We start from the raw sequence: 12,144 nt of genomic DNA, 5'->3' as shown, positions 1-12,144 counted from the left end.
CACACGATGATCCGTGAGATTGGGCATAGCCTGGGCCTCTATCACATCTTCCGGGGCATCTCGGAAATCCAGTCTTGCAGTGACCCCTGCATGGAAACCGAGCCCTCCTTTGAGACCGGAGACCTCTGCAGTGACACCAACCCAGCCCCGAAACACAAGTTCTGCGGTGACCCAGGCCCAGGAAATGACACTTGTGGCTTTCATAGCTTCTTCAACACTCCTTACAACAACTTCATGAGCTACGCAGGTAGGAAGGACCCTACTCTCTGCAGGGTGCATGGGGCTGGGTGTCAGATGTGGGCTTTAGTCCTGGCTCAGAGTAGCTTTGGGCAAGCTGCTTACCCTTGCTAAGATATCTCCTTCCCAATAATTTCTCATCTCAAACAATCAGGATAATAGTCCTTCTGTGAGCACCCCAAGGGTATGAGGAAGATGTTGCATCTGAAACCTCCTCAGAAAGACCCTCCTGGGAATGTGACCGGGACTGAAAGTCTGGAAACCTGAGTAGGAAGCCTGGCTCTGCCACTAGCTCACCTAATGCTTTTCGGTCCATAGCATCCCCTCTCTCTTCTCAGGAAAGAGGACTCTTTGGACTCTGCCTCCTAAGTTTCTTCTGGTTTCACATCTCTATTTTTCTCAGCCAGTGGCTGTTTAAACTTTTTTTAAACATCAAACACTCACACCCTCCTTTACTGTTTTATTACCAAAAAAAATAGAGGCTGTGTTTGGTTGTACAAACACAGAATTATTACATGAAATTGATATGTCCTTTTCCAAACCGCATACATATATCCTGTCCAAGCCCTTTTTTATACCATCAGTAACAGTACAGGACTCATTCTTTGGGCTCTAGGATACCCTAGACTTCCTGTAAGCATATATCAAGGCCACTTTCAGCACTTATAACATCTTTGGCAAATTAGAACAAGCCTCCTTCCTCAGGGCAGTCACAGCCCTCACGACTGGCCCCTTAAGCCAAGAGCCCTTGTGTACGGCAAGATCAGCAGAATCGCATATGGTGGCCCAGCACACATTCTATTACGATATTCAGTTTGGGCATCTGTTTCCCCTACACAGGCAAGTTCCGTGAAGACACAGATTGCCTCTGATACATCACTGTATCCCTAGCACCTAGAACAGGGCCTTCATGCTTCATAAATGTTTCTTAGGAAGAAAGGGACAGAGGCATGGAGGGACGAAAAGGAATAAATCCTCTAGTGACAGGTCTATAACACTAATTCTAATAAATAATAGTATTTCTACTTATATAAAAGTTTATGGTCCATAAAGAACTTTAATATACACCATCTCATTTAATTCTCACCAAAAATCAATGGGGTAGGAACTACTCTCATTTTATAGATGACAGTACTGAGTCAGCTCACAGACTTCATTTGCCCCAGGTCATACATCTGACTCCAGGCATTTTTTTTTCTCTTACTATTGTGCCATTCTTTAAAAGGGACCTAAATAATAGAACAACCAGGGTGGTTTTCACACTCTGCTCTCCACAGAGAGGCCTCAGGGGCTGCCCCGACTCTGCTTCAAACAGGAATACCTCCTTCCAACAGTTTTCCATTTCTGTTGGGGTTTTGCTTCAGATTACATGTGGAGAAATGATGTTGCTATTAAAACCCAGTGAATTAGATGATTCCCTAATGAGTCTTCCTGCTTTCCCATTGGGACTGATGACCTCTGGGGACCTCAGTTTCATACAGTCCAAACCTGAGGTCTCTTGAGTCAGTAACCTACCCGAACACCATAAAGAGTCTTTAGGTTTAGGTCTCTTAAAAAGACCAGAGTGCTGGGTATTTCCTCAAAAGCAGATTCCCACTGGGCTCCCATTCCCAGCCAAGCCAACATCCCACATCCGGTGCCCTGTCCCCTCACACAGCCCTGCTTACGTTCCATTTCTGTAGCACCTTTCCTTGGCCAGCTCAACGCAGATGGAAAATAAACAATAACATGAGTTTGGAAGTTTGCCGGCCTCTTAGGGACCTAGGAGCTGCCACTAGCTACCAGACCCCCATAAACTAAATCTTTTTTCTTCCCCTTTGTACAGATCTAAAGAGTGATTGATTTACTGTTGTTTTTTTAAAGGAACCCCTCAGCTCAGTGACCCATTAACAGCAGAACTAATTCACTGAGCTACGATAACAAACTTACACCCCCAAAAGCATATTCGAGGCGACCATGAGCTTTGAAATGTTTGTTTTCCTTAGGATCTCTGATAGATGAGGTGACAAAAGAAGCTGGATGAAATTCAAAATGCAGAACAGGATCCAGGATCGGGTTCTCAGGGCCGGGGAGAGAGCGATGCACAGGGGCTGTGCAATCAGGCGAGAGGGCGGAGGCCTCGCAGGGTCAACTGCTTTGAGTTCCTTCCTTCCTGGGCGCCTCTTCCTCAGGCCTGCTCATCAGTTGGGTAAAGAGTCTGGTGCGGTGCCGTCCAACCGAACTTTCTGAAAAGATGGATGTCCTGTGTCTGTTGTCCAGGAGGCTAGCCATTAGCCATAGGCGGCTATTGAGTGCTTGAAATATGGCTCGTGAGACTGAGGAACTGAATTGTTAGTCTTAAGTAATTTTAATTAACTTAAATTGAAGTAACCACACATGGCTGGTGGCTACCATATTGGTCAGCACACGTCTCCAGTAGTTACTGAGTGCCTGTGATATGCAGGACACTGTGCGAAACACTTCATAGGCTTGCCTCAGAACGCTCAAAATAACCCAATGAGGTGAGTGCTGTTATTACTACACCCATTTTACAGATGCGGAAAGTGTGGTTTAGGTAGCGTAAACAGCTTGCCCTGGGTCAGACAGCAAAGTCAAGACAAGCCTTTCTTACTACAGAGCCTGTTATTAATTAATTATCTGCCTCCCTTTCTGATACTAAGGGACGTTAAGAGGGTCCCAAATGCTCAGATCAAGCAGGCACCAGGTGCGTGATGAGGGGCAAGCCTCGCTGAACAATAGGAGCGTATGTATGGTCATGTCGACTGCTGGATACACCCTGGGCAGGTAGGACAACAGCCTGGACTCTAATTCCTGAAGATTATAGGCCCTAGGGGACCCATCATGAGTCAGGGCCTCCTCAAGAGTGTGGTAACCTGCCCTTCTCCAGCCTGTGGGAGCAAGTGTCTTATTCCCATCTTCCTATGTGTCAGAGCCTCTTAACATGTACATACATTTTGACCCAGCAGTCTTACTTCTAAGGAATATATCCTAAGGAAATAAATGAGTTCATGAGTTTAAAGATTTAGTCATACAAATGTTCTTAGCAAGGTTCATTCTCCAAATATTAATTAGATATTTACTATCTGCCAGATATAGAAGAAGAATGTTTATATGTGTACAAAATTAGAACCTGCTTACAAGTTTAAAGAGAATGGATTGCTGAAATAAGGCACCCACATGACATAACATTGTGCAGCCACTAAAGATGATGTGGGAGATGATCAAGGGGCACAAACAGAAGCATAGTGACCTAGTGGTTCAGAGCATGAAGCTTGCAGAGTGAGGACGCAGCTCGAATCCTCCATGCTCTAGCCTTTGACCCAAGCAATTTACTTCTCTCTGAGCCTCAGTTATCTCACCGATACCGTGGAGAATAATCACATTCACACTGTGTGATAGTAGGTATCATCACACAGGTGAAAGACTTAGAACCATCCTTGGTATCATAATCAGTGCTCAATCAATGACAATTAGTAGAATCATTTGTTAGCTCTTTAATGTGCAAACAGTCACAGTCACAGAATCTTATGTATAGGGTAAGATTGGAGTGTGTGTATGTATGTATGTGGTTGTGATGATGCAAATTATACATATTCATATCCATGTACACATACATATACCTATGTGCTAAATATTAATTTATTATCTGTAGGTAATGCGTTGAGGCTGATATTTATTTCTTTGTAACCTTTTTTGCCATATTAAAAGTGTTCTACAGTGAATATAACTTTCACAATCTCTTATTTTATTACTACTGTTGTAATTATCATCATGTTTAAAACAACAAAAAGGCCAGGACTTTTATAAAGAGCAGCTCAGTTATCAATGCACCAGACATGGGTTAGCTTCTTAAGTGCTCCCATCAGCTTTAGGAGGTGGGTGACATTGTTATTCCCCGTTTTACAGTGCGTAAAGATGAGGCTGTCAGGAATCAGCATTTTGCCCATGGTTGCACAGGGAGCGGAGACGCCATGTGCTTGCCTGTACCTTCATGCTCTGTGGCCACCCAGCTGCAGGAGGAAATACATTCTTAAGAACAAAGTTTTGTTAGCAAGCACAGGCACTTCATCAACAGCCTGGGGACGGGTGCAGGCTCTCACCATGCTGACATCCCCAAAGTCCTTTCTGCTAGGGGACAAAGTGGAGACAGAAGAACAAAATGGGCTGGATGGTCCTGGAGGCCGGGATCAAGTGGCCACAGTTTTCAGGAAGGGAAGCTTGTGATGGCAGCAAGCCAAGAGGGGCTGACTGTAGACATTAGCTAATTGAGACAGAGGATTCATGATAAATGAAAACCTCTTGGTACCTCGCCCAAGACTGTGATAGCCGCTCAGTCTCTAAGTGATGTGCCCCGGGACAGACTCCATTTTTTGACTTCAGCTTTCAAGTTCAGATTCATTTCTGTCCCCTCACCTATCCACTTTTTAAACTCTTTTTTTATTGACAAAATGGAAATGGATAATTTTTAAGTTATAAAAAGAAAATACACTTCTTCGGGGGAAAAAAAAGAGAAACAAATTGGTGTCTAGAGAAAAAGATGCTGTTTTTTCTTTTCCATTCATCTTGATAAATGCTTTGTACGCTCCAGCTCATTGAATCCTCACAACAGCTCTATGTAGTAGGATTGATTTAAATATCCCTAATTTATACATAAGGGACCTGAGTTTTAAAGTTACTTCCTTTATTTGGCAGTGATTGATTAGTATTCTGTTCTATGCCTGTGCCTAAGGTACACAGACATTCCCTTATTAATAGACAGATATGTTATTTCTAATATTTTTACTATTATAAATGATGCTTTAAAAATGTCTGTATATTTATTTCCCCATATTTGTTCATGAGTATCTATTGAATTCCTAAATGTGATATTGCTAGATCAAATGAATATTTTACATTCTATTTTTTCTTTTCAGTTTTCCAGCACTTGCATGCATGCATGCATGCACACGTGCACACGTGCACACACACACGCGCGCACACATGCATGCACTCGCACCATTCCCAATCAGTGAGCATTTACTGAGCACTTATCACGATTTTTGGTGCTCCACTCCCCTTAACCCTCGGCCATGTTCTGAAATAAGCACTCTTATCATCATCATCTCCGCTTTCCAGATGGGGAACTGAGGCACTCAAGACATGAAATCACTTGCCCATTTGACTCCAGATCCTGCATACGTAATCTAACTATATAACCATACTTCCTTAGGCATCATGCCTGTCTACTGCCTCTAGCCTATTCAGTGGCTTTTTCAAGCCTTCCAGAAGAAAGTTCAAAGTTCATTGCAACAACAACAAAATTTACCCAATGACCGGGCCTTTCTCAGACTGAGACATTTGAACTCTATTCTCCAGGCAATGGGGAGCCATAGAATGTTTGTTATCAGGGGGCAGCAGGACTTGAGAGGGGTTTATGTTAGTCATTCTTTTACAGAGCTGGCTAATGGGCACCAGGCTCTTCTGCTTCCTTCAAATGTATGAAAGACTTACCCAATGTGCTGGAAAGGGGGTTGTCAAAAATTACTAAGGGGATTAGAGGCAGCTTCTGTGTATAACCTCCTCGCACGCCTATCCTTTCCCAGGCTGGATTCTCAAGGTCACATCCAACTGTCCAGCACCTGCCCAAACTTATTTTCTGTTTGTTTGATAAAGGGAAGTGAGTTTATGCTGTAGGATTCCCGGTGGCGGGTTTATTTTCTGATCTGGTGAGCCCCGTGCTCCTCCGTCTGGGGTCCAGCTGCGGAAACCCTGACCAGGTGACACTTCTGGGAAGTGGTGTTTTTGGAAACCAAGCCAAAGCAGTGCCTCGCTCTGCCCCTGGGGCCACTGAATAAAGCTGTTGGAAGAGACCGGAGGCAAGCTTCTTCCGTGGGGGCTGAGTCTTGGGTCACGGCCTTCAGTCCACATCTTAGAAAAGAGAATAGGATTGCAGGTCATCACATCTAAAAATTTAAAAGATTATATTCCAGCCCCCGCAGACTCAGGCTCAACTCCTATTTATCAAGCACCTGTAAGATGCTTGACCCACACAAAGTCTCAGGAAGTTCTCATATTGATTAGAAGCCTGGCCTTGGAGTCAAGACCACCTGGGTCTGAATCTCAGAGTTATCCCTAGCTCTGTGATCTTAAAAAAGTTGCCTTACTTCTCTCAGCCTCAATTTCCTCCTCTGTAAAATGGAGAAAATCATAGTGTTCATTCCAAAAATAGTTGGGGAGTTAAACGTGTCCAAAGCATGGTGCACCATGCCCAGCTTGTACTGAGCTCAGGATAAGTGTCCCAGTGTCAATATTGTGCAGAAATTGTGCTTGTCCTCATACTCCCAGCATGGACACTGGGCCTGGATTGTCTCTTGCTCTCTACGACTCTCTGGACTGTCCTCATAGCATAGGACACCATGCTTCTGTGGTCCTGCAGCTCTGTCTCCGTCAGTCCCTCAACTTTCTTTCTTAGTCTCAGCCATGCAATCTGGTTGACCTCAAGTACCTCCTTCTTCAGAAGCCTCTCTGGTTCACTGTCCTTCCCCAGCATGCTGTCTCCTTCTGCTCATCAGTATTCAGCATCACAGACCTTAGCAGCCTTATAACAACCTTGACTGTTGTTATACAATGGACTGACCACTTTATAACTAGACTGGTAGCTCCTCGATGGCAGGAACGTTTTAAGTTTCGCCTTTCCGTGGCCCTTGGCACAGAGCAGAAAATGTGTAATAGAGGCTCAGAAGCTTTGTTTGAAGGACAATATCACTGTATCAGTAAATAGCAGGATTAATGAATGAGTGGGTGGATGAATGTGAGGGAATGAATGAAGAAACAAGTGAGTGCATAAACAAATAAGTGAATGAATAAACAAGTGAATGAATGAATGAATGAATGAGAGATAGTGAATGAGGGGTGAGGGAGGAAACAGATAGAGGAATATGTGACTTACCGACCAGTGGATTTGGGGCTCATGGAAACAGTTTGTCTTGTCCTCGTCCTTAGCCATGACCTCTGGGCCATTCCCTCTCCAGTCTCAGACCTACTTTTTCAGTTCCATCCACTCTCCCCTTCCTCCTGTTCCCTCTCACCTGTCTCCAGAAGTGATGACTACACTAATTTGTTCACAGACCATTAACTCCTGGGCACTAGAAGAGGCCGGCTCTGAGTTGGCAAGGGCTGGGGTGCTGGTTCTCTGGCCATCAGGAGACGTCATAATTCTCTTGCATGCCCACCCGTGCAGCCAGCTTCTTATCTCTGCCTTGGCCCACTTGCAGATGACGACTGCACTGACTCCTTCACGCCCAATCAAGTCGCCAGGATGCACTGTTACCTGGACCTGGTGTACCAGAACTGGCAGCCCTCCAGGAAGCCGGCGCCTGTCGCCATTGCCCCCCAGATTGTGGGCCACACAACCAAATCCGTGATGCTGGAGTGGTTTCCCCCCATCGACGGCCGCTTCTTTGAAAGGTGAGTGTGGCCTGTGAAGTGTCGTTCCCCTTCTCTCTTTCCTGCCAAGAAGAGGAAATCTTGGAAGGGAAGCGCAACTTGGAGAGGGATGTTGCTGTGTCCTCTGTCCTTGCTTTTGTTTAAAGGGCGCCTTCACCGCCTAGCACAGGGACTAGTCCATATAGGCATGTTATAAATTTGAGGATCAGGGAATAAGTGAATGATGGCTAGTAGAAATTAATAAGTAATAAAACATTTTAAGTGAGTAGCTTTATTATTATTTATTATTATTATTATTATTATTAAAAATCTGGAAACTTCTATTGCCAGTACTTCTGGGATAGAGGTACTGATGTGGTCTTCATAAGCTCAGGACTTGAAATTGGCAAATATCTTCATAGATGTATTATATATGAAGGTATGTGTATGTGTGTATGTATATATGTGTATATTCACACATTATACCTGAATGCCCATGTGTATATCTAATATATATAATTAGAATCTTTGACTGTGCCCAGTGTTTCTTTATAGAATGAAAGGTAGAATTTTTAGAAGACCAGGGGCTGATAAACTAAGACACAAAATACTTCAGTTCTGCATCCCTGTTTGTCATTTCCTAGCTGTATGGCCTTGGGCAAGTCGCTTTCCCTTCCTCAGTCTTATTATCCTTCCTTGAAAATAGGTCTAATGATACCTCAGTAGCCTGAGATGAAGACCTGATTCAAACAGTCTCTTCAGGATCTCAAGCTTTAAGGGAACCAGATTTTAAAAGGTCATAAAAATAGACTAAGATGATGACATCTGTTTTAGAACTGAGCTATAATATAGGACAGATTAGTATAGTACCCCTTCCCCAGCCCTTTTTGGGGACGTTTATCCGATAATGATAATATAATATTGATGATGTTGAAAATAACCAGGTAGTCATTAATATTACTCTACAGCTGTGGTTGCTGCCACTTATCAAGGGCTTATTCTATGCCAGATTATGTACTAAATGCTTTATATACAGAGTCTCATTAATCTTTTCAGTAACTCTATAAAAGGAAGATCATCTTCCCCATTCCGCTGAGAAATTTGAACAAGAGCCCATAGAAGGTGGTAGGAGCTGGGCTCCAACTCACATTTTGCAACGTCTGGTCTCAGACTCTCGTGTGTTTTCATCATGTTCTTCCAAAACTTGAATTATGAAGGAAGGGCGTGCGTGCGTGCGTGCGTGCGTGCGTGTGTGTGTGTGTGTGTGAAAATATATTAGATCATGGCACCACATTAAATTTGGACTCTAATTTTCCATTCTACCATCAGTCCCTGAATCTACAACCTTCATTTGGCAGCTGGGGGAATGTGGCCACGGGAAAGGAAAGGCACTCCCTAAGCCCTCTGTAGAAAGCCCCCTGCCCCTGCCCCAGCTGCCCTCACTGGGAACGCAGAGCCGGGTTTGGGAAACCTCATATGACACTTCAGAACAGGCTTTCCAGCAGCCCGTAGATTTATTTATTTTTTCTGTGGCAATGAGAAGTATCGGACTTTTGGTCAAGACTTGGCCTCGATTCCACTTAAAAATGGAAGTTTTGTAAATGAAGCTTCCTGTGTATGTATTCAATTTGTATTTCATAAAGCAGTTATTGTCCATTAAATAAATACCATCTGATTGTTGGAAACCTATTGGAGGGTTAATTGTTGTGTAATGAGATATGTCTCTATTACATAGTGCCCTCAGCTTCAATCAATATGTTTTTAATAACCTATAGTCAGTTGGTACTTGAGGCTCATACAATAGCTATTCTGTTCAGTCTAAGATTTCATAACGGAGTTATCATATGTTAAATTAAAACTGACATTTTAGAAACATGTCTAATTAGAGTTAACAGCTTCGTAGACCATAGTCTATGGCTAAAGGAAGTCAGCCTACAAGTCAATAACTTGTTGTGAAGGAATGGAACTGTGTATCTCACTCTCCCTTACATACAGAGTATATATTCCTGCAAATTGGCTTAGTTCAAAGTACCCAGGCTTTGATGTCAGATCGTCTGTGTTTCATTCTCGGCTTCACCACTCCTAGGCTTTGGGACCTTGGGCAAGCCATCTCACCTCTCTGGTCCTCTCTGACCCTCTGAGTCATCCATATAAAGGTGTTCACTTCACCTGGCTTTTGTGGGGAATTCAGCAAGATGACATCTTTGATAAGCCTAGCACACACACTCTATGTTCAAAAAATATTAGCTCCCATCTTGTATAAAAATTTCCAGAGATGTTTAGCTACTTGAAAATGTTCTTTCCCTGCAAAATCTCTGGTGTTTTCCACTACATCCATCAATGCCAACCTCTCGCCCCTGGCCATCCTCATGTCCTCCTGCTGTTCCTCACATCTGTGGTCTAAGAGAATACAAGGGTTTTCCTTAAAAAAACATATTCAGATCCTCCCACAGACTGTGTCCTCACACATAGGCAACTGAATAAATAATTCAAGGCCACCCCCGGCTTTTCTAACTCCTTTATTTTTATCTGTCTTGCAAACATGTGTTGACTGGATGGTTTCAGCTATCTACAACTGACTTTTTTTTAAAGAGTGCTGGACTGAGAACCAAGACACCTGGGTCAGAAGCCTTTGTGACCTCATCCACGCCCTCTTCTTCAGCCTGTGTTCTGGCCTGTAAACCAAAGGGTTTTAGGCTTTCTCAACCGAGGTTCCTTTCCTAAATCTCAGAAAACAGAAAATGACTTGAGTAACTACTTTCTTAATTCTCCTAAGGCTGGCACATAACTAGCACCATTCTAGATCCATGGGAGAGAAGTTAATTCATTATACATAGTGGATGCCCTGTCCAACAGGACTTTCTGCAATAATGGAAATATTCGCTATCTGTACTGTCTTTTGTGGTAGCTATTAACCAGCTGTGGCTATGGAGCACTTGAAATGTGATGAGTGTAACTGAGGAAATAGGTTTCTAAATTTATTTAATTAAAATAGCCACATGTGACTGGTGGCTGTCATATCGGACAGCATAGACTTGGAGTTAAGCACTGACTCTCATGATACCGGTTATGAAACAGCATCTCTTTCAGCATTAGTATCCTGTATTTCTATGATTTCAGTGTGTGTGTGTGTGTGTGTGTGTGTGTGTGTGTGTGTGTGTGTGTCTGACAGTGTAGATATAGGTACCCCTATATAATTATCAGATAAATGCCAACAGTAAGAAACACATATTATACACTACCTGGATGTGTAGGACAGTGCCTGATTTGGGTAAAACCCAGACTGACTCTATGACTTTCCAAGCAATGGCCTCAGGATGATTACTTTGTACTTGTGAACCACAGTTTCCTAGTCTGTAAAATGGGACCATCACATCAAATATACTTCCTCTTAGATGATCAGTGCCTAGTACTCGTACAGCACCAACAACCAGAGGCTGTTCAGTGACTTCCTATTGCATGAGTAGATGAAACAATGAATGAACATGTGAATCAATGATTGAATATGAGGGGATACACTTTGTGGAACTCTGTGCAAATAAAACACATTTTTCTGTCAGGGGGACAATATTCATCAAACTATTTATTGGGAAACTAGGATGTGTCAAGAACTCAAGGAAGTACAGGTGACTCTATCTGTGTAATTTTTTTAAAAAAGCATCTAAAAATTAGAAAGACTCAATGACCATTAATGTCATGTGGTTCCTGATTCCATCCCAGGACATTTGTAATCTCATTGTCACCATAAAGCCATCCGTGTCACTCAGATCCTCTATGCATGGATTATGGCCACTGTAATAGAACTCTGCCCTCCAGAGTGATACCGAGGAAGTCCTTCTCTTCATTCCTCATTCTTTGCCTATAAACATATTTGTATAATTGTTATTATTACTAGTCCAGGAGTAACTCATACATACTCAAAATATAGAGAAAATTCAGAAAACCAGGAGGAATAAAAATAGGGGTGGAGGATCATCCTATATTCCACTACCCGGAAATTACTGCCAATAGTATTTTGTCACGTTAAGGTTATTTAAACAGCACTGAGATGCTGCTATAGATTCAGTTTTGAATATGACTTTTTCACTTAACCTTGTAGTTGACACATTTTTTTTTTGTAATAACTGCTTACCATTCCATTGAGCAGATTAAACTTAGGTTATTAAATCATTCTCCTATCACTGAATATTAGTGTGCTCGTCAAATTTCTACCTATATATTTCTACCTTCATATTTATTCTAATAAAGCTGAGGATGTAATATCTGCAATTTGAGGGTCTAGACTAGGTTAGTCATGAGCCTTAACAATATGTCTGAGTAACTAGTATTTATCCATCCACCCATCCATTCATCCATCCATCCAAGTACACATGTTGACCACCATATAAGCGGATAAGCAGGGGCATCACTTGCTCAGATTTAGGTTTGGGAATGAGCTCTCTGGCAGCTGTGTGGAGGAGGAATAGGGAGCATCGATAGACTGTGATGCTCTCACAAGCACGC

The 12,144-nt window shown here is 42.8% G+C and overlaps 1 protein-coding gene across 1 annotated transcript in view; it reads left to right on the top strand.

Annotated features, from left to right (window-relative positions):
* Positions 1-12,144, top strand: part of PAPPA (pappalysin 1) — a 224,207-nt gene that overhangs the window by 55,554 nt on the left and 156,509 nt on the right. The window contains exons 4-5 of the mRNA XM_006917094.3: positions 1-247; positions 7,491-7,683. The exon at positions 1-247 is cut by the window's left edge and continues 38 nt beyond it. Of these exons, the coding sequence (XP_006917156.1) occupies positions 1-247; positions 7,491-7,683 (440 nt within the window). The remainder of the gene's footprint in view (positions 248-7,490; positions 7,684-12,144) is intronic.

The sequence above is a fragment of the Pteropus alecto genome, unplaced genomic scaffold (genome assembly GCF_000325575.1).
Source record: "Pteropus alecto unplaced genomic scaffold, ASM32557v1 scaffold226, whole genome shotgun sequence".
NCBI lineage: Eukaryota > Metazoa > Chordata > Mammalia > Chiroptera > Pteropodidae > Pteropus > Pteropus alecto.
Note: the sequence above shows the minus strand (reverse complement) of the source record. Positions and strands in the feature narration are given on the sequence as shown.